At 41.7% G+C, this 22,054-nt stretch overlaps 3 protein-coding genes across 6 annotated transcripts; all 3 read left to right on the top strand.

Annotated features, from left to right (window-relative positions):
- The first annotated feature begins 361 nt into the window (after positions 1–361).
- On the top strand, positions 362–3,212 carry LOC147872227 (insulinoma-associated protein 1-like). Its single transcript, XM_087358184.1, has one exon. It carries the CDS (start codon positions 552–554, stop codon positions 1,332–1,334), a length of 783 nt encoding a protein of 260 aa, XP_087214310.1. The 5' UTR covers positions 362–551; the 3' UTR covers positions 1,335–3,212.
- A 1,004-nt stretch (positions 3,213–4,216) lies between these two features.
- Positions 4,217–8,722, top strand: Vsp37A (Vacuolar protein sorting 37A). Of its 4 annotated transcripts, none has more exons than XM_022080471.2 (8): positions 4,217–4,434; positions 4,817–4,982; positions 5,087–5,213; positions 5,460–5,696; positions 6,019–6,170; positions 6,792–6,911; positions 7,749–7,830; positions 8,421–8,722. In XM_022080471.2, the coding sequence occupies exons 1-7, from the start codon at positions 4,349–4,351 to the stop codon at positions 7,821–7,823; spliced, it is 963 nt and encodes a 320-aa protein (XP_021936163.1). In that variant the 5' UTR covers positions 4,217–4,348; the 3' UTR covers positions 7,824–7,830; positions 8,421–8,722. The 4 variants fall into 4 exon arrangements, with proteins under 4 accessions (XP_021936163.1, XP_021936164.1, XP_021936160.1 ...); XM_022080472.2 differs by having other exon boundaries at positions 4,220–4,434; positions 5,087–5,204; XM_022080468.2 differs by having other exon boundaries at positions 4,220–4,434; positions 4,817–5,006.
- Positions 8,723–10,193: 1,471 nt separating this feature from the next.
- On the top strand, positions 10,194–21,011 carry Stt3B (catalytic subunit 3B of the oligosaccharyltransferase complex). The gene is made up of 15 exons (XM_022080461.2): positions 10,194–10,388; positions 12,822–13,040; positions 13,285–13,462; positions 14,142–14,207; positions 14,625–14,823; positions 15,417–15,588; positions 15,671–15,849; positions 15,950–16,161; positions 17,022–17,209; positions 18,240–18,411; positions 18,491–18,664; positions 19,056–19,169; positions 19,244–19,368; positions 20,447–20,534; positions 20,610–21,011. Exons 1-15 carry the CDS (start codon positions 10,219–10,221, stop codon positions 20,676–20,678), a joined length of 2,325 nt encoding a protein of 774 aa, XP_021936153.1. The 5' UTR covers positions 10,194–10,218; the 3' UTR covers positions 20,679–21,011.
- The last annotated feature ends 1,043 nt before the right edge of the window (positions 21,012–22,054 follow it).

Here is a 22,054-nt window from a genome sequence, read left to right as displayed (position 1 = left end):
AGGCGGATTCTGTGTCAACATTGACCTTTGGCTTTCACAAAAGGCGGGAAATTTGTTTTTGCTCATGAAGGTGTCAGCCTGGGCCGTGATTGGCCTAGCGAATCGAGGAGGGGGCGGCGGTCGTGGCCTATTTTAAGGAAGGCCGTCAATCCCGGGATTTACAAGCGGCAAAGGCCTCAGGGCACATTTGAACCCGGGACCTTCCGAATACGAAGCTGCAGTTTTCCGTCGACTGACCGGCGTTTCGGAGGCGCGCGTGACCACTTCCGAAACGTCGGTGCAACATCCCGCAGACCAGCTGATGCGAGACAAAGGCGTTTTGTCTCTCTCGGGCGCGGAGTCCGCGGACCGGCGCGTGCGAGCCGGAGACTTTCCTTAATTGTCACCGGCGACCGTAATTGTCGGAATTCGGGGCACCCGATAGGTCGGCCATTGGCCAATGGCACGCGGAGTGGCTCCTCCCTCGCGCCTGCGCCGCGCCGCTGGGGGCGTGGCTCGACGCACTATTGGCCGCGCGCGGACGCGTGGCGCTCAGACCAGGTCGAGACGTGATGCCGCGAGGGTTCTTGGTGAAGAGGCACTACGGCGACGGCGGCGGCTTCGAGGCCCTGTACTCGAGCACTCCACCGCCCTTGGACCTGTCCCTGAAATCCGCCACCCCCATAACCCCGCCGTCCACACCCTCGCCGTCCTCCCCCGTCAGAAAGCGGCCCACCGCCCCCGATTCGCCCACCCCCAAGCCCAAAGCCGCCCCCAAGAAGAGCAAGGCCGTGCGCAGACTCAACTTCGACGAGGACAAGACGTCGCCCGTGTCGGGCACGATCATCCGGGAGCTGCGCGCCGACGAGGCTCCGCTGGTCGTGCGGAAGGGCGACATCGACCCCGCGTTCAACGTCGTCGAGGTGACGGAGGAGGCGAAGGCCGAGCTGGCGAAGATCGAGAACCGCATCGGCGCGTACATCTGCCGGCTGTGCCGCGAGCTGTACGAGGACGCCTTCAGCCTGGCGCAGCATCGCTGCTCGCGCATTGTCCACGTCGAGTACCGCTGTCCGGAGTGCGACAAGGTGTTCAACTGCCCGGCCAACCTGGCGAGCCACCGGCGCTGGCACAAGCCCCGGGCGGGCAAGGAGCTCGACGACGGCGACGACCGCGTCGGCCTGGACCTCGTGAAGCGCGACCCCGCGGACGGGGGCGAGGACCCGCTGTTCCCGTGCCCGGCCTGCCAGAAGCGGTTCCGTCGCCAGGCGTACCTGAGGAAACACCTGGCGAGCCACCAGCAAGACGCCGCCGCCACAGCGATGCTGCACCAGGTGGTGGTGCCGGCCGCCAACTGACACCCGCTCCTCCTGGCCGCCCCCTGGCCGCCGCCGCCCCCCTTCTGGCGCCTCGACCTGCTCTAGAGGTGAGCAGTGAGTCTAGTCAAGTGTACAAACGAATCTAGTCCCCTCTGCTGTCCTGTAAATACGTTTTATTATCAACTTCATAGTTTATGTCGAGTTTAATAGTTTAGCGACAGAACGTGGCGAGCTGCTGGTCTCTGGACTGAATGTGCGCGAGGCTTCGGACCTCTGACACGCGTCGCGTCTCGAGACGCGAAGATTTGCGACAGAAACTGCTTTCGCCTCGCGTTGGAGGTGATTGCATAAGACGGAGTACTTCAGCGCGTCTTATCGACACAAGACGTTTTCAGCAGGGCAGTCGCTCGAAATTGACTCCAGGGACCCCAGAGACATCAGAGCGTCTCAGCTCTCAAACAAACAAACAAAGTGGCACCTCGGTCTTGCAAGTAGGTGTTGGCTGTTTCGTAAAACTTCACCGTGTAAGCTCTTGAGTCTTGTCGAGAAGAAATCACATTTGTGTGGGTGTGAAACTTGGTCTCTCGAGGGCTCTGTGGGGTCCGTAAGAACGAAGACGCCGCGATCTCCGCTCTTCGCCCAACAGCAGTAAAAGATTACGAAGTGGGCGAGACTCGTAACAGCATTTCAGTCGAGAACCTGGAGGACGCAGACTACCGGGAAGACCAAAGCGTAGATGGTAGGGCCTCGAAATTGCTCTTGAGGAAACGGAGTCGGAGGATGGGGATTGAAATCGGAGATAAGTAATGTCGGGGAGCAACGGTCAGCATCTTCAGGAGTTGCTGAAGACTAGAGTAGGTAGCACGTTTCAGCCCGGAAAACGACTGTCTTCACCGAGAGTTTTCTCAGCCCCCCGGGGACAACACCTGCCTTAAATTAGGCAACCAGCCTTGCAACAAACTGTCGATCGATCATCTTATCATTCGACGCCTTGCATCCAGTCTGAGCTGCTGACAGCCTCAGATAAAACAAAACGGACGGTGTGGTTGTCGTATCGTAACTTAAGTCTGTTTTGCACGTGGTCCCGCAAGTCTTCAACAGACAGACGAATTCTGCAAAAGCGTCCCAAGGTCTTTCGCATTTCGAAGCCCGGGCCCTGTCCATCCGTCAGTCAGCCTCGGGCTCCGTAGGGTTTCTGTGTTCGCGGTGTTTTTTTTTTTTTTTTTTTTTTTTTTTTTGTAAAATGAGTTCTCGACGGATTTGTCACGCAAAGTGAACCAATTTTGTAACAAGTAGAGAGGAAACCGAGGGGCGCCTCACGCGAGCGGCCCACCTGTTGAGACGGTGAACCACGCGCGCTGGTTTCGAACTAGGTCCGCTGCAGACCAGCAGCTCCTCCCGCCCCCCGCGCGTAGCGCCAGGCGCTACGCCCCGAGTGCCATCTAGTCAACCCGTAGAACACCGCCGGTGCCTCGCGCGTCACTTGTTCTGCTTTCCGGTCTCAATTTCTCGATCGGCTGCAGATGACAAGCGACGGAAGGACCGCGGTTACGTTAGGTTACGTTAGGTTAGGTTAGGTTACGTTAGGTTAGGTTAGGTTAGGTTAGGTTAGGTTACGTTAGGTTAGGTTAGGTTAGTTTAGGTTAGGTTAGGTAACGTTAGGTTAGGTTAGGTTAGGTTAGGTTACGTTAGGTTAGGTTAGGTTAGGTTAGGTTAGGTTAGGTTGTAACCAGGCGACGGACACAGCGTGTGAGTGCGAGAGTGAGTGTGCATGTACTTGAGAGTCGGTACATACCGCAATAGAAAGTGTAAATATTGTAACATTTCATTTTGTATAACTTCGTTTTATTTTGCAGAAAAAACAAATTGTAGTTCTCTGTACAAATTTATAAATAAATTCGTTCCAATATAGCGCGACACGTGGCATCTCATTATAACCGGAAGTACACCGCAGGTGAGTGCAGCTGATACAACGTCTTTAAATAACCTCTGAACCTACTAACCCTCCCTGTGTCCTGCCTATGACTGGACATCAGAATTCTCCGTAGCATGCAGATGGCTGACGTTTCAGAGGTCCTTGCTGCCTACATCATCAGGGCGATGGTAAACTTTTCCCAGACTGCGTGGGGCGTGAACCTTTCGAGTTTCCGGAAGGTATGAAGTTAATTTTGGTTCCTTGTTCCTTTCACCCCATGAAGATGAAGATTTTTAAAAAATTGCTCGCGAAATAAAATGTTGTACGCCTTTTTCCACTAAGTTTAGTGAAATGAACTTCTCGCTAAGATTCCGGAGGAGTACGCCCTTTACAAATGATATTTTGGGTCTAAAGCTGGACTCCTGTTTCCGCGAATGAAGTGGGAAAATCACGCAGACGATTGTCAAAATTGTAGGCTGTGTGCGGCGAAACTGCGGTTTTGCGACGAGTGCGCTGGCCTGACACCACAAGGTCGGCACGCAGCCGCGTAAAGTCCGGGCGTCTTGTTTATTTCCGGCATTACGTTCTGTAATGTTGCTCAAATTATTACCTTTGCGTTTCTTCCCACTTTGAGCGTTGTTTTTTGAAGATTATAAGGCATTGCATTATGTACTCTGAAAGGTTAGTGGCGAAGCGCTCTAAGAATTATGGGAAAGGCGATGTTAGTAAAATTACCGACGACAGTAAGGAGGATGACAAGCACACACAATCAACGGTAATAATAATTTTTAAAATAAAATTATTATTGACGTAAATTATGTGATGTCCAGATATCGATTTATTTTTCCTGAGTCGTGACACCAGAAGCGCCCGTGCAACGTATTCTGCCATCTGGCGTTCAATGATTGAAGCTTACTGTCCCATCTAGTGGTGGTCCGTAAGAAATATTTATTCTTTCAATTTGTGTGTGCTGTTTGTTATCTGTGGTAGCTCGTTCATCGGTGACGGTCACCAGTGTTCTCCCATCTGCTTTCTGAGCATGCGTAGTGTGTTGGTTGTTAGGTTAGGCTTGTTTCTTGTTTTCTGTTTTCAATTGTTCGTGTTTTGCGTAATGAGGACTAGATATCTATGAAATTAAATGTTGTCACGGATATTTAGAGAGACTGAAAATGCCGCCGTGAATAGGAAGAGACAGATTGATACATTGAAGATATTCAATGATCAGTAAGTTCGTTGTGTATTAAATGATGTTACTAGCAAATTACTGCCTAGTAATTAAGTAAACGAATTAGTTTAAAATACAGATTTAAATTTACAGGCATAGGTACCAGCTGTTATAAAGATTTACCCATCTTAAGTTGGAGATCATAAACTTTTTTTCAGTTCTGTGAAAACTTTTATGTCTGTTACTTCTGCACCATGGGTGTCTGTGTTTTTGATTTATTTATTGCACAAGTAACAAAATTAATGAAATAAGAATGGTTGGATGTTAACAGGTATAGTATGGTGATGCCATGTTTTTAGTTCACTCAGTCTTCCCATGTGCATGTTGGTTTCTTCCACATCCCACTAGCCTGTAGTAGTTAATGTTGTCTGCATGTAACAGTGTGACGGAGATCCAGGAGGATGTAGAGTATCGAGTTGAGTTCAGTGCGGGAGGACATGGTATGACCATCCAGGTGTCACTGCCTCCAGAGTTCCCGCTCGAGAAGCCTGTGCTCAAGGTCTCGCCTCAGATTGACCACCCGTGGGTCAATGAGCAGTGCAAGGTTGTAAGTGCACCAGGGCTTTTGAATGTAAGTGTTTGGGTGTTCAAGATGTTGCACTCAGGTACTGGTGCTATCTGATAGTGTAGGTCTGAATTTTGTTTGTGCAGTTCACAGTTCACTCCGATCTGGGTCGCGTTGTGCAGGCGATAATCCGGGAGTTTGAACGCAGACCCCCTCCTCTTGTTGGAGATGCGGGTGGAGGAACATCCACCACACATCATACGGGTGAGAATGGTAGGGCCACAAGCTCCATATTTATTTCATAATCAAAATTAATTTGAAGAGGGATGAGGTAGCTGTAAGAAACCTGCACAGGTAATAGTGTATTGTTTGTTTGTGTAACATTCAGCTGGCTCAGTGTTGTGAATGAGATGAAGGAAAGGGAGAAAATCTGTGCAGTAAGTAAAGAGGCTTTTCTATTCCAACTGAGGATTGATATATTTGTATTAAATACTCTCCTAATTTGGGTTCTCTACTTAGGACAAGAGTCATGCACCAGTGGCCGCACATCCCCACCGTACATGATGCTGGCATTTGCTCAGCAGCAGCAGCAGCGAGTCCTCTCATTTCCAGAGCTGCTAGATCTGTCAGCTGCAGAACTGGAGCATCTGAGCCAGAGCGAAGACAGATTGGACGAGTTTATTGACAAGCTGCCTCCTGTGCTGAAGCTGAATAATGCAGTGGAGGACATGATCTCCAAGAATGAAGAGCTAGCTAGTGGGTACTAGTTATTGCATTGAGCACACAGAAAGTCACTACTGATAAAATTTTCCAGGACACAGCATATTGTATATACTGTTGATCCCTGCCATTGTGTGTTCAGTAAATATAATTTTAGGATGTGATTAGAATTTCCATAATGTGTTCAGCTATGAAATACATCTTTAAAAATCTTTTATATTACAGTATATAACAGGCAAGAGCTGTAAATCTTAGATCAATGAAGTTGACCCCTCACTTCTGTGTGGGGCCAAGAATGAGAATGTGTGGAGATTTACACCTCTACTCCCTCATTACACCATCATGGCATGAATTGCAGAGGAAAACCTGACAAAGGAGCCACAGTTGGAGAAACTGAGGTACGGCGTACAAGACAAACTGGAGGCGCTTGCCATCCTGAAGGATTCATATGAAAGTCTGAGCCAGGAGTACCAGCGCTTGTCAGACAAATATGCTCCGAGCAGTATCAAGGTAAGCTGCGCCAGTGTGCAGGCTTCCACTCTCTGCAGTGACTGAAGCAGCGTCATAGAAGAGTGAGAATGTTACTTTTATTCAGGTGCTCACTGAGTGTGCATGTTTTTCATTTTAGGAACATCCCCTAGGCAAGGGCAGAGGTGCTCAGCCCTGACAGCAATGACATTACTGGCGTCATTTTGAAATGTAAAATCTCCGGTTCTGTTGAATGTGCTGTGTATACATGTCTTTATTTATTTACCCCAATACTAAATTTATAATTACTCGAGCAATTTATACCGCATAAAAGTGTACAAAATGTGAGGTGTATATATTACATTCAACAGTCTGCATGCAAGGGAAGTTGTATCTTGCTTAGCATTAACAAGTAATGTTTAGATGTGTCACTGTGCCATTATTTTTACCATCTTTCATCTTGTATGAAGGCATCTTTTCTCAAAAGCTGTACATGACACAAAATATTTATTTTGTTACATTCTGCAACTCTTACGCAGGCCTCAAGTCAAGTCCTGAGTATGTTGAAGCTCCAAGAAGTTAATTGGTGAAATGTTTCTGACAGAAGTTACAGAAACGTACGGTGATGTGAGGCTTGGTTTTGTTTTGCTTTGCTGTTTGTAGGAGTCTCTCAGGTTGGCAGCCTTGCACAGTGATGAAGAGAGTGAACAGATTGCAGAACAATTCCTCAGTGGCAAGATCAGTGTAGAGCAGTTTGTGAGCATGTACCTTCAAAAACGAACTGTGAGTGGTTCCCTCACTTTGCGATGCACTTCAGCATTTTTGGAGAATTAGAAGCACTGTATCTCTGATAAAAAGGATATGAAAATAACTCTGCACAGCTTTTATTTTGTGGCAGTCATCTTGCTCTCTGCTACATGTTTCAGACAAACCAGGTCACTTCATGCTTAAAGTCTGACCCTGTTATATAGTTGTGTATATACATATATCTTTAAATGGGCTAACAAACACTAGGATCCATGTGTGGGTCTTAAGGTTTTTACGTAAATGTATTACCTCAGAAATGTACATAATTGTAGAACGTCTCTTTGTATGAGAACTAAAAACTTAAGTATTAGAAAACTATGAATAACAACGTAAGCAGGAAAGACCTTGAGGCTGTTACAGTGGGTTGTTTTAAGAATTAAAGTTGGAAACCTAAGTTGAACGTGATTGCGAAATTGGAGGATGATTTGGGCACAGTTTCAGTCTGTGTTACTAGAATCCACCAGCGGGGTCAAATTTTGAAGAGTGTTATGTGGGCAGATGACTGGATACTTGCACGTACACCAGCAACGATCATTTACGTCACATTTTTCGTAAGCAGTCTGTATGTGAGGTGTTATGTTCCATTTTTACGGAGGCTTGTGTTGTGGCTCCGATCCACTTGCAGGATCTTTTTACGTTTAAACTCTTGTTAGGAAAGAACAAAAATAAATAGGAGTTATTCAGTTGATTAGAAATTGCTCTTGTGACTGGTAATATATTCTAGTATTTGCCATAATGAGAACTTCATGTTATATGCATTTTTCGGTACAGTGAACCGCTTTTCACTCGGATATCTTTCCACTGATTTTGCAGCTGAGCCAGACAAGGAAAACCAAAGAAGAGAAATTGGGCAGTCAGTTGAAAGAGTTGGAGAGAGCAGGGTACTAAGGTTCAGGTGAGAATTTCTTTCAGCATCTGCTGCTGTGTTTGCAACACATATAGTTTTCATATTGCACAGTAGAGGGAGCCACATTATGCTCGGTTAACTGTTGTTCTAATGAGTGCTGACTCTTTCAGTTTTCTAATGATTTTTTTACCTTGTTTGTGCATGGTTTCTGCCTTATTCCGTGGTACTATATCATCATCATCTCCACAAGCATTGTACTCTTTTGGACTTGGTTGTTTCTCCCATTCTAATGTTTGGTGATTATGGTCGTCTTAAGTGGCCTTCGTGTGTTTCCTATATATTTATTCCTGCTGGAAGAAGTAAACAGGAGAGACAGGAGGTTCCAGGTTTAATCTTGACCATTGTCAATAATAATATGTAAGAAAAAGTCGGTATAATGGCAACTAACCACCTGAAGACAGCAGTAGAGCTAACTCCTGAAACACTGTGTCTATTAAATGTACCTCTGACAATGTCCACAATTGTGTACCTATAAGGAGTCGAGCATTGTCACAAAATCTTTGGCGATTCAGAAGTGTAAAATGTATTATACAGATTGCAAAAAGTAATATTAGTTTTTTTAACATTCTTCTTTGAAGGACCACAATCATCACACAATTGGTGCTGAGATAGTGTGCAGTACATCCTTCATTTTCATCAGCAGTGCTGTCCTACAACATATCTGTAATTATTTGGCATAGAATACTCGATCTGTGCTCATTAGTGTAACTTCAGATTTGAAAACTAAGTGCAGTTCATGTATTTTGATTAAACATACTTAATTGTATTGGTGAAGTTTGTATATATAAGTATAGCATAAGTAATTAGACAAAAAACAGTTGAACTGTATGTGGTTTTTGCATGAATATTCAAGAGGAAGAGAGTAAAAAGTAAAAAAGGCTCTCAGTTTTGCTATATTATGGACCTGTAGAAAATTTAAATCCTTATCATGCATTTCCTCAGAAGTCCTTTTTTCTTTCTTGTGACCCCAGTCATATCCTCTCCAGTGCAAAGCTTCTCTTGTTTTTCTTTCTGTTCTCCCCAACCTGCCAACAAATTGGCAAAATGTTTGGTCATCGTTTTCAGAGCAACTTATTGCCTTCATTGTTATGAACTTCTATAACATACAGGTTCCTCAAAGTAAGAGTAACTTGAGGGGAAAAAAGTTTAGCCTCATTAATACAACTATACATATATCATTGAAGCTGTAATACAACACTGAGCAAAACAGCCACAGGTGCTGTTAAGTATAAGAAGTGGTGGGTATGTGTTGTGTGTAGGCTTGTAGTTTGTATTTCCTGGCCTGCAAACCCATATTAGTTTTCTTCAGAAGTGGACATGTGTTACATTTTTCTTAATATTGAGAAACTTGTTCAGGTAGGTACTGTATATTTTGTGATACTATTGGCTGCTAAGCATAGTGTGGACGTGTAAATACGTTATTGATTATAACTTCCTGCGTAAACCTCAAATATCAGCTTTTTTGTATACACACTCAGTTTTTAAGTATGTATAAAAAATGTAATTAATAGCCTTAAAATGTGCTTGTGTAGCAGTACATTAGTGGAGGTCAAACTGACATTGGGAGCATTTTTTCTCTTCTAAAATCTTGTGATAAAAACCTCAATCATTTTTGTGAACTATTAATGCCCATCTCATCACAAAATCCCATTTCAAGGAAATGGTGTAATTCGTGGTGCACTCTGATTGGTTGGCACCTTGACCTTCAGTGGGTGCGTTTCTGAAGGTTCTTTGTGAAGGTAGTCTTCTTGGTTGTTGTGTTATGTAGTCTGGTACAAGTTTACCGACGTTTCAGATGTCCTTGCTGCCTCCATCGTCAGGGCGCACCAGAAGACAGCCATCATCAGACTCACTGACGTGAAAACCTCAAATCCTATTGAGATTCTCACGTACCTCAGAATACACGTGGCTGGGATGATATCGATTGTGGTGAAGAGACACATGACGCCTTGTCTAGTAAAATGTTACCACTATTTCCGACGAATGTATTTATTAACGATAATGAAAGATTTCATAACATTTTCCTGAAACAAGTGGTATGCTCAACTAAATTTACATTGAAGAAGTTAATTATAGTGGGAGTCTTCCATTTACAGCAGAATAAGAACCAAAATTAAAACTCGATCATCGGTTTTGTATTTACTCTGCTTTGTTCTAATATAATATTTCTTTGAAATCCTATACATTTTGGTTCACTGATATATTGTTTAATTTTCAAGTAATTGAAAAGGAGTTTCGTCAATCCAACGCCTGTATTTTTCACTACAAAGCACGGCTTATCGTTGATGATTAAAATTTCCATGATTCCTATACAACAAGATTATTGCCATCAATGGAAATCGTTCTGATACGTGTCTATGAATTGTTTGTGGTAACATGGCGGTGTCGTCTTCTGGCAGTTATATAAAATCGTCAATATCGAATTCGTCAGGATGGAAAAGTTTAATAACATTTACAGTTTTGTTATTAGCATGGATTTCAGGATTCTCTTCTCGTTTGTTTGCTGTAATACGATTCGAAAGCATCATTCATGAATTCGATCCTTGGTAAGCAAATTTGCCTTTGTATGGGGTGTGTTTTTTCCTGCAAAAATCAGAAAGAAAAATATGGATTGTCATGTACAGTTATTCCTTTATGTAAAGGCCAGCGTATGTTTGGATGCTCAATTTGTTCTGTTATTCATGTATCACTGTTATTGTAACTTGTCGGCGTTGTATGATGAGGTTAGATTGGCTTTCTTTGTAATGAATCATATTAATTTAAGATTGCTTTCATTAATATTAAACCACTGGACATTTAATTAGAGTATACTCTTTGCTGGCGATACTAATATTATTTCACATCCAGAAATTGACTGTTTTCAAAATTGCGTAATTGATGTCTTTGCTAGATTGAACAAATGGATTAAAGCCAGTAAACTCACATTAAATTCTGACAAAACAAATTTCATGAAATTTTGTACTAACAACAGAACTTGTGTATATCTAAATGTAGGGTATGACGATAAAATAATCGAGGAAGTAGAAACAATTAAATTTCTTGGCCAACAAATTAACTGGAAAACATATTCAATTCATTGTCCCTAAACTAAGCTTGGCATGTTTTGCTGTGAGGACAGTTGCAGCACTCGTGAAAACAGAGACTTTAAAATTAGTTTATTTTGCTTATTTCCATTCCATGTCATATGGAATCATTTTCTGGGGAAATTCAGCGTACAGCAAAAAAGTATTTTGCATTCAAAAGAAAATCATTAGAATATTGGCAAGCACTAAAAGGAGGCCTCTTGTAGGGAATTATTAAGGAAGTTTAATACTTTTCCACTACCCAGTGAATTCACGATCTCGTTATTATCATTTGGTGTGGATAACATTGAAAAATTTCAAACAAATATAGATATCCACAATATAAGGAAAAGATACAGATACAACCTTCATGTGCCAAATTCTAACCGCAGTAAAAATCAAAAAGGAATTTACTGTACTGGAATTAAGTTATTAAATAATCTTCCACCTACTATCGAAAGTTTAAATCACTATATAAAAATGTTTAAGCCAGGGTTAGAAGAGTATCTCCTATCTCACTCCTTGGTAGAAGAATTTACATCATCCAAAAAGTCTCAAATATTATAAATACATGTAAGTAATAATGGTGATGGTTTCTCCTGATAATTATTTTGCTGTAATACTGTAGTTCCAAAAAACTGTAAATAGTTCTTATAACTATGTATTTATATTTGTACTAGAAACAAGTATTGTATTTGTGCTATGGCCTGTTCTACATCCTTGGCTTAGGCCTATGAGGGATCTATGGAATGTAATAAATCCTATTCTATTCTATAATTGACAAAGATACGGCACAAAATCAGACAACCGTTGTTAAATCTCATATATGTTTGAGTCGAGACTTCTAAACTACAGCAAAGCTTTCTATGGTGTAAGTTCATTTTATTATGTTTTCTGGAGAAAATAATTATTCATAAAGGAGGTAACGTGCTTTTACAAAATTGACTTTGATTTTAATAGTTTTCCTCAGTATCTGTAGGCGGTGTGCAAAAATTTACCATGAACATTCTCAGTGCTACAATAGGCCTGTAGTAGTTTCTCTTTAAGTGGTTTAACATAGTGATATTCTTACATTTAGAAGTAATTTATAGAACATATTCAAATTTAATGTTAGGTTATGTTTAATTTAGTTATTTCAGATAGCTATTGATCTTTGTTGGTAAGTACTTTTAGGTAATGTTAAAGCATCTAAAATAGCTTATCTCCATAGGATATTATAAAGCAGTGGCATATCATGAAGTTACCATTTGTGTATTCTTTGTAAGACAGTTACTTACTGTGTAATTTTATATTTGGTACTGGGAACAAGTGCTTGGGGTCCAGGGCTCCCGTGTTGTGACTAGTAACTGTCAGCTGGTGCCATGGATAAGGACAAACATATTTCTGAAAATTGTTTTTGACAAATATGTGTGTGTTCTGCCCTTTGTTAGGCACACATATGTGTGCCAGTATGTTTTTTTTTTAATTTAAATGAAATTCTGTGTTTTTAACTATGTACACATCAATTCAGTTAAAAGAACTGCGTTGGGAGGAAGATAGGAATTATTTCCATTTTCTCATAAAAATGGCAGGGAAGAAATGCAGTGACTGTCTTGATATTGAGACAGAGAAGAACACATTAGATATTCTTAATCAAGTGTGTGAGTTTTGGAATTGCCATACCACATTGGTTCATTGGATTTTCCTTTGCATGTGCTATGTACATGCTGATTGTGTGCTGCTTGAATACAATGCTTTTTGATTAACTTTGTGGTACATAGTCCTTCTTGAGATGTTACAAATTGGCGCTTAATGATGATTGAAGTTTACTTGTTTATATCATCCACAACTAAAAGCCTAGGTATCTGTCCTGGAGTATATTTTATATGTGTGTCCTGCACTCTTCCTCCTTGATTTGTGACTGAAAATTCTTCGTAGGTTTAACTATCGTTCCACGGCTTACATGGTGAAGAATGGTATTTATAATTTCCTGAACTGGTTTGATGAAAGGGCCTGGTACCCACTGGGCCGCATTGTGGGGGGCACTGTGTATCCAGGCCTGATGCTCACATCTGGAAGCATACACTATGTGTTGCACACCTTCAACATTCCGGTGCACATCAGAGACATCTGTGTGTTTCTGGCTCCAACATTCAGGTATGCAAGTGTTGGTGGGATAATTCAGGGATAGTACAGGATGTTGTGGAATATTCAGTATGCTCTAAGTAATGTGACCATTTACACAGCTTTGTATTGCTTTGTATAATTAAGAATATTAACATGGGATTATAAAAGGGGGAGATTTTAAATGGGGAAGTGTCATGACTGAATCAAGTCAGATTTATTGTAGCTACACTTTTCACAGAAGCTGGATTTTGATAGTGTTTCCCAAATATTACAGTGGGTTGACCGCCATCTCTACGTACCTGCTGACAAAGGAGCTCTGGTCACCAGGAGCAGGCCTGTTTGCTGCGTGCTTCATTGCCATTGTACCAGGCTATATCAGTCGTTCAGTGGCAGGTAGCTATGACAACGAGGGCATTGCCATCTTTGCTCTGCAGTTCACATACTATCTTTGGGTGAGAGCATCCTTATTGTCTTTTGAGGAACAGTCCGTAAGTTTGGTTTGGCCTTCTTATTACAGCCACAGATTTTAGATAAAATTATGCCATTTGGTGGGAGGGTCTGACATCCGAGTGTCACCATCATATTTTTTTTTAGAAAACTGTTATTCATCTGTCTGTGTGTCTGCTGTTTTGACATCTTCTACGCTGATCAGCATTAATGGGAAGCCTCCAGATCACCATCACAGCATGGTGTTTTGATTGGTTCATTCTGAGGTTAATTGGTGACTACTCAAAGTGTAGAATTTATACAGTGTTAGTTGAAATAAGTGAGTAGTAATAGTTGAGGATATAGACTGCTGCACCATTTACCTGGAAGGCAGAATAAGCCAGCAATCCAGCCATCATCCCTGAATGCTATGCCAACCTATTCAGTGTGATGTATCTTTGTAATTTTGTGTGATATATACCAACTACTCTAGAACTCTAAATGTGCCCTACGCCCCTCCTGTTGTAGCAGTACAATTGGGTTTTCAGAGGTATATTATGCATGCACTGTATTCATTGTCAAGTTTATTTTCTGGCACCAACTAGAATTAAACTGGATAGCAGAGTGGTTGTACAATAGGAACAGTTTTCAATTGTATCAGATGTGGGCTTTGTGCGACATAAACCGAGGGAATTTCCTGTGCAGGTGAAAGCAGTAAAGACGGGGTCAATTTTCTGGTCCTGCTTGACAGCGCTGTCATACTTCTACATGGTGAGTGTCACTTAATGTATTATTAGGCTTGAAAATATGTTTAATGTTAATAACATCAGACTTTCTGATTCTTGTTTCATAATATTTTTGTGTTGTATTCCTTTATTTTGCAAAATGGCAATATCATTGTCATGTAGGGTGTGATGTTTGTCTGTGGAGGCCATTATTGTGCCTGTACTGTGATTTACAACAAAAGATGTCCCAACATTTGAACAGAAAAATGTTTTTCGCATCACTGAGTTTAAGACACAAAGTCTAATATGCAGTGTTACAAATACACAAGATGTCCTGCTTTGCGGTAAGACTGTGGTGAAGGCGTGAGAATGGGGCAGGATTCCATTTACAGGCAAGGAGATGGTTTCACTTTGTTTTGAGCCTGTCCTGCGCGCTGATACGAGTGAGTCCGTGCATTTGCAGGTGTCAGCGTGGGGAGGCTACGTGTTCATCATCAATCTGATTCCACTACATGTCTTCACATTGCTGGTGATGGGGCGCTATTCAAATCGCTTGTTCACCAGTTATTCTACGTTCTACATACTGGGGCTTCTGCTTAGTATGCAGGTCCCATTTGTAGGCTTCCAGCCCATCCGAACTAGCGAGCACATGGCAGCTTCTGGTAATGTATTTAGCTTTTGCCAGCTGTCACTGTTCTGTTGGGTGACTAGCGTTTTACAGTCATTTAGAGAATGAATATATACTTTCAGCTGCGATTTGTTTTGTGTTTTTAAAGCAGTACATATCTACCTAGATTTTGATGCACTGTTCACATTGAGTTGTTGCTTTCATTTAACTCTGTTTGAGAAGAGCCCCAAGATGGTCTTGATAGACCAAAACGTATCATAACTTTAAAATAATAATAAAAGGCATTGAAAATTCATTGTTTCAGAATGCTTGTCTGAACATTAATTTTTTGTGTAATTGTAACAGATTTAAGCTAAGTTGCTCTCAAAGGGTTTTTTTTATCTTGTCTTCCTTCTGAGGTACTGTCAGCTTCTGAAGAAGGGCTGTGCTCCATGGAGTTAGTTACCAAAAAATTCGTTTAATCGTTACAACTATGAAGAACCTTTTCATCAGCAATATATAAGTAATTGAATATGTCAGTATAGTGTCTATTGATGTCTTATATCCTACTGCTTTTTCATACCAACCGATGCAATGTGCATCTTGCATGTAGCAGTTATGTGTCAATGTGTCTCATCTCTTGTGCAGGTGTGTTTGCGCTGTTGATTGCAGTGGCGTTCTTGAAGTACCTGCAGTCATTGCTCTCAAGTGCAGAGTTCAAATACTTCTTTGTGGTGGCAGCCCTGCTCACCCCGGTGTTCGTCTTTCTTACTGTTGTGGGCCTCACATATGCCGGTGTGATTGCCCCTTGGAGTGGCAGGTATGGTGTAACATCTGGCATTGAATGCAGGTGCTGCAAGTAAGAAACTCCTATACTCAGGGACTTGTGTGCATTGTCGCAGGTTCTACTCTCTGTGGGACACAGGCTATGCCAAAATTCACATCCCCATCATCGCATCTGTGTCCGAGCACCAGCCCACCACTTGGTTCTCCTTCTTCTTTGACCTTCACGTTCTAGTCACTACGTTCCCCGTGGGTCTGTGGTATTGTATCAAGAGCATCACTGATGAGCGTGTGTTTGGTGAGTTTTAAAATTGACATTGAAAGTTTACTTTGTATTGTCAGTGCATATTTTACCCTCATTAGCTTTGCTTGCTGACCTCACATTGTGTTTGCTGTAGTGGTCCTGTATGCGCTCAGTGCCGTGTACTTTGCGGGTGTGATGGTGCGTCTCATGTTGACACTGACGCCTGTCGTGTGTGTGCTGAGTGGGGTGGCATTTTCACGCTTGTTGGAGCTGTACTTGAAAGAGGAAGAGAGCCCTCAAGTGACTGAGAGTGGCAGCGAGGACGAGGGTAGCGGGGAGGGAAACAGTCGCAACATGTATGACAAGGTACAGGTTATTCTGTGTTGGCAGTCCAACACTTAATAAAATGAACAAATCTCTACTTCTGTATGTATGTAAGGCAAGTTTTGCTGAAAGTAAATGCCCATTATTAATTAATGCATCATTGTAAGACTCGAGGTTCTCACAGCGGTGAGTATGAAGATTTCCGTCTTCTGGGTTGTCGCGCAACAACCCAGAAGCCGGAAATCTCAGTGCATCATTGTTTGAAAATATCAGAATGAATAAGTGTAAAAGGGGAAACATGAAGCTGAAACAAAATATTTTGATGCGTTGTGGGAGTTAATTTGTAAATGTGTAATGTATCTCATAAAGAAACTGGAATCATGGAAATCTGAGAACTGTTTTAACAGAATGTGAGAAAGAAGAAGAGGGGTAACGCCTTCAGCCACTGTAAGTTAATCATCAATCATTAATACATTCACAAACACGTAAACAATTTTTTCAACAGAAGTCGGTTAGAAGCAAGTGCCACAGTCATGAAGGTTAAATGTATGATATAAACAAAGGTAGAAGTTTAAGTGCAAATGTTTTAGACACTTTTGCATTTGGAGATTCTTTTTACTGTGATGATCGGAAACTTTTTGAGACATAATTCATCTCTGACAAAGATGTTGGTATTAGTCTTCTGGGTAGTAATGCTGTGTGGACTTCTAGGTAGATACTTTGACATCTACATACCATTACTAACCAGAAGACCGTCATTGACATCATTTCTGCAATGAGAACATGAAACCTCTTCTAATACAGATGTCAAATATTGGTGGAAGGGTCAGCAAATTTTTGTGTGACATGTTGTGATACACAGTATTGCTTGTGGGAGCACTTACATCCATGTGATCTCACAGGCTGGGAAATTGCGCAAGATGAAACATGAGCAGCAGAAGGAGTCGGATGGCCTGGGTGTGAACATCCGCAGTATTGTGATTGTGGCTGTTCTGATGTTGCTGATGATGTTTGCAGTTCATTGCACATGGGTCACTAGCAATGCGTATTCCAGCCCAAGTATTGTCCTGGCCTCTTACAGCCATGATGGGTGAGAAAACTTTCAGTATGTTTATTTCCTTAAAGTACTTTTGGTCATTCTCTTGCTACTGTTTTCAGTGAACCTGTTGTACAGACTTTTGACATTGCATGTTCCTATTTTGTGTCCATTTTCCTTTCCTTTGGTCTGTACAAAGAATTCATCAAGGTCTGGGGTAATATGTAACATTTTGTAACATGGTGACAGGTTGTTAGCTCCTGCCCAACCCTCAAGTGGTAGGACCACCTCTTGTCAGCTGTCTGAAACTGCTATTGATATAATCACATCCACTCCATATCTGGAAGCAATGCACAGTGGCTCTATCTGTAGGCATTGTATGTTCAGACAGTGAAGTCTGAAGGTCAGTTCATGGTAAATATTGAATATTGGCTTGAAGTTTCTAATCTGTCCCGGCTGTGCCCAAATTTATAACTTCTGTTGGGCATTTTGCAGCTTTGAGTAAGTGATGGTATGATAAAATGAGCATCTCTGCTGCACAACGCAAGCAAAAGCCAATGTTACACTGGATTTGTAGTGGAATGCTCAAGGCCACCTGTTCTGCCACCACAGTTGCCTCACCAATGCTCCTCAATCTATGGATGGTACATGATGAACGATTTTTCTGATGTAACCACCATTGCCTCTGAGCTCATTATGTCACCCCACAGATTCAAGTATATTTCTGTCAGCAATGGGTATATTAATTTTCAAAAGTTCTGTTGATACAAGCAGTATGTACAATTTTACCAGCTTGTGGAACAGTTCACCTTTTTTCTGAATAGGACTTTACAAATTATGACTTGTCACAAAATCCTTTGCATTGGATTTTGTGCTATCCAGTTTTAATCTTCAAATCCTATTACCCTCACATCCATGTTTGCGTCTCCCAAGTGGTGTTTTCCCATGAAGTTTCAAGCCAGTATGTTGCATGCCTTGCCCGTATATCCTTAATCTGATCACTCTAACAACATTATATGTTTGCAAACTGAAAATTCCTTACAAATGTCTGTTGTCCCACTACACGAGATGCATAATGCTACAGGTCACGGCAGATCTTGGATGATTTCCGGGAAGCATACTACTGGCTGTCTCAGAATACAGACAATGATGCACGTGTCATGAGCTGGTGGGACTATGGGTACCAGATTGCGGGCATGGCCAACCGCACAACACTTGTAGATAACAACACGTGGAATAATAGCCACATTGCTCTGGTGAGTCAGCAATAGTGGTGTTGGTAATGCTGAGATGTAAAGCTTGTGCCTGTAGGTTGAACGTTTGTTGTTATTGTAGGTGGGCAAAGCGATGTCCTCCAATGAGAGTGAAGCATATAAAATAATGGTGTCTCTGGATGTGGACTATGTCCTGGTGATATTTGGTGGGGTGATTGGTTACTCTGGAGATGACATCAACAAGTTCTTGTGGATGGTGCGGATAGCAGAAGGGGAGCACCCGCAGGACATTCGGGTGAGTGTTTGTGCACAGCTGTTGCAGTAAAACGTAACCCGCCCTTGTCCCAAAATGATAACATACCAAGTTAATTTTTATCCCATTCCAGTCTCTTCGGCTTGTTACAAGTTCTTTGATAAGGTCTGTACTATGTAAAGTAGAATTGTCCTTGACCATGTTCCTTTTAAGGAGGATAAAGTGAGCAGAGAATGTAGCATGCTCAGGAGCCAGGAGAAATTCATAGAGATATTTTTTAGAAAAAGTTTTAGTTTGAATACATGAAAGGATTTGACCACTTAGAACACATGCATGGGTTGTAGGATGACAAAGAGTGGATTGTGTTCACCAGGCTTACGCCTTGTAAACACCACACTGGCCACATTCTGTTATTAAATTACTTGTGTCGTAGGAGAGTGACTACTTCACAGACAGGGGCGAGTTCCGGGTGGATGCTGAGGGAACACCTACACTGCTCAACAGTCTGATGTACAAACTGAGCTACTATAAGTTTGGTGAATTCAAGGTATGCTGGACATGGAATGGTACATCAGTGGTTAATGTTTTCAACAAGTGTCTCACTGCGGCTTCTTGTTGCAGCTGGACTACCGGAGTCCTGCAGGGTTTGACCGCACCCGTAATGTGATAATTGGAAACAAAAACTTTGAGTTGACATACCTGGAGGAGGCCTACACCACAGAACACTGGCTTGTCCGGGTATATAAGTGAGTTTGAAGCACACAGATCTTGGCAGTAAATATCAAATGTATTAAATCCCACAGACCCACAGCTGTACAAAGTTTGTGGCCTAAATGGGTGATTATAGCTTCTTTCTGTATGAAATGATTGTCTATAAATTAATGACAGTTTGAAGTACTTAAAAATGTAACATTTTATGAGTGTACAGAACAGTTGAGAATGTGCAAGCTGATTACTATCTCTCACCCATTGGGGATAACCAGTCTATTCCCTAATGAGAATGTTAAGTCTGTTAGCTGCACTGTTCTGAAAGGATGTTTGTTGAGTCATGTTTAAATATATTTTGTTCTAGGTTAGAACACAATATGAACAATGTATAGCTTTTAATTCACTTACTGGCAAGGGCATCTTGAAACAGTCATAAACTGTCTTTTATGGGACCTGGAAGTTCATTAACTGTGTTCATTAGCCTGCCAATGGATCTTATCTTGAACAAACTTAATCCAGTACACATCCTCACAACCTTTTATTTTAACATGCACTTAATGTTAATCTCTCATACTTGTCTACTACATCTGTCAAACAACTTCTTCCCTTCAGGCTTTTTGACTAAAATTTTGTTCATTTCTGACTTCAAAGGAAAACAGATTATTGTGACCACATCTTTTTTGTTTAAAGTGACAGCATTCAGTTTGGGGGGGGGGGCTTTGTAACTCGCATAAATGTGAGTTTCATGTACACAAAATGCAACGAAAATGGAAAATGTGAATTTTCTTTTATGGCCAGTGCTTTGTCTCCAGCCAAAAACTGACTGGGCTTAACTCTTTAAAGCTGAAGCTCATCTGAATAATATTTGAGAATTCAGTTTCTACCACAGAGAAAACACCACACTGCACCACTACAAATATCAACTGGTTAATGCTGTGTGAGGAAATAATCACTGTTTGTAGTGAGACTTACTCAAAACCCACAAGTATAAAATTTAGAATTATTGATTATTAGAGCAGGTGGTACATATGTATACCACTGGACTCTAAAGGGTTAAGATAGCTGTTTCCTGGCCAGAAGGGGCTTAGCAGTGCTAATAGATAATGTCTGTTGCAGAGTCAAGAAGCCAGATGAGTTCAACCGTCCACGAATACCGGTGTCAGAACGTAAAATAAAACGCAGCAAGATCTTTGTATCAAAGAAGGTATGTTGATTTTGTTTTTGGTCTGTTGATTATTTAGATTGGGAGACTGTATTGCAGGTGTGTGCTCTGTTGCAGACCAATAAACGTAAGAAGGGAACAATCAAGAACAAGCCAGTGGTTGTGAAAGGCAAGAAGCTGAGCTGAAGACATCAGGTGTTGCCTTCACGGTGTGCCTAGAACAGGAGAACAGGATGAAGGATGAGATGATGCGTGTGACTGGCCCCTGTGGGAATGTAGCATGTGTTGCATTTGAATATATTTGTGCGTGTACAGCGGTCTTTATTTTTTAGAACTGTAACGTATTTTGTAAAAAAAATAGGCTCTATTTAACTTCTTGGTGTCTTATTTGTGTAGAAGGTTAATTGTTTTGTTTTTGGGTGCAATTTGTTACAAGGACTCCATCTGATGTGCACTGTTGTTATTTTAATGTCTTGTTGAACTTTGCAATACATGCCACATACAGCACTACCCTTTTCACATCAAGAGTTGGATTAGAAAAATCCATTTATTGACATCTGTAGTGTGTTTTCCTAATCTTTTTGCACCATTGATACGGAACCTAACAGTATCTCATCTCCACATTCACAAGAGCTGGCTCAATCTACTTCATGCCTTGAAATCCTGTTATTTCTCTGATGTACAAAGAATCCTGTCTGCACTTATAGGTAGAATTTCAGGCATTTCAAAACAGATACTTTGGACAAGTAAAGAAATTCAGTATTTTTCTGAAATAAACTTGTGAAAGGAAGCAGATTTGTGTTTCATGTGTTCTGAGTTTATGGACTGTTAATATCAAATTTTGGAAATTCAAAATTACCTGCTCTTTTTGAACATACCCCTGAAAAGAAACAAAATTGGCATTGTTTATTCGAGTTTGGTTTGGGCCTTGACAAATAGTCAGCATTGCCTCCGTAGGAAATAAATGTTGCATAAGTTGGTTGGTTGTGCACAAAATAACCAGTTGCATGAAATTGTTAATGTGTAATAAGTTTCATGCAAACAGTTTCTTGCTGATCAGCACACATGAGAAATTACTTGGTTCAGTCTGCATCATGCCATCAGACGAGGAGAATATCACAGCAGCAAAGGAGAATACAGTATTGAGTACTTCACATCAACACTGAATTTACTGCACAATGCAACCACATCGCTAAAGAATTAAACGTAAATGAGGAACAGTTTCGGTCTCTATGCAGGATGAGTTGGTCCGCTTTCAGGACTTTGTTTGTCTAGTTGAGCCAAAGTTTTGATAGGTGGGCATCAGTTCAGAAGAGAAGCTTCAGATTGTATGTAGCACAGACCAAGTGGGGAACAGAAGACGTGTTAAAATGAGGAACTCTGAGATCATACAAGCAGCAATGCTGCTGTTCTTTGACAAACATGGAAGTGTTTGTGTGACTGTGCTCCCTGGTGACATCGTACGACATGTGTTAAAACTGCTTGAGCATACAGAGTTTCACATTCGGATAAGATGTGACTTCAGAATCATTTTTACAGAATGTGATCGAGTGGTTGGCACT

Source organism: Zootermopsis nevadensis, unplaced genomic scaffold, assembly GCF_977971745.1.
Source record: "Zootermopsis nevadensis isolate Lab colony 2312 unplaced genomic scaffold, Znev_1.0 Znev_ptg000029l, whole genome shotgun sequence".
NCBI classification, from domain to species: domain Eukaryota; kingdom Metazoa; phylum Arthropoda; class Insecta; order Blattodea; family Termopsidae; genus Zootermopsis; species Zootermopsis nevadensis.
Note: the sequence above shows the minus strand (reverse complement) of the source record. Positions and strands in the feature narration are given on the sequence as shown.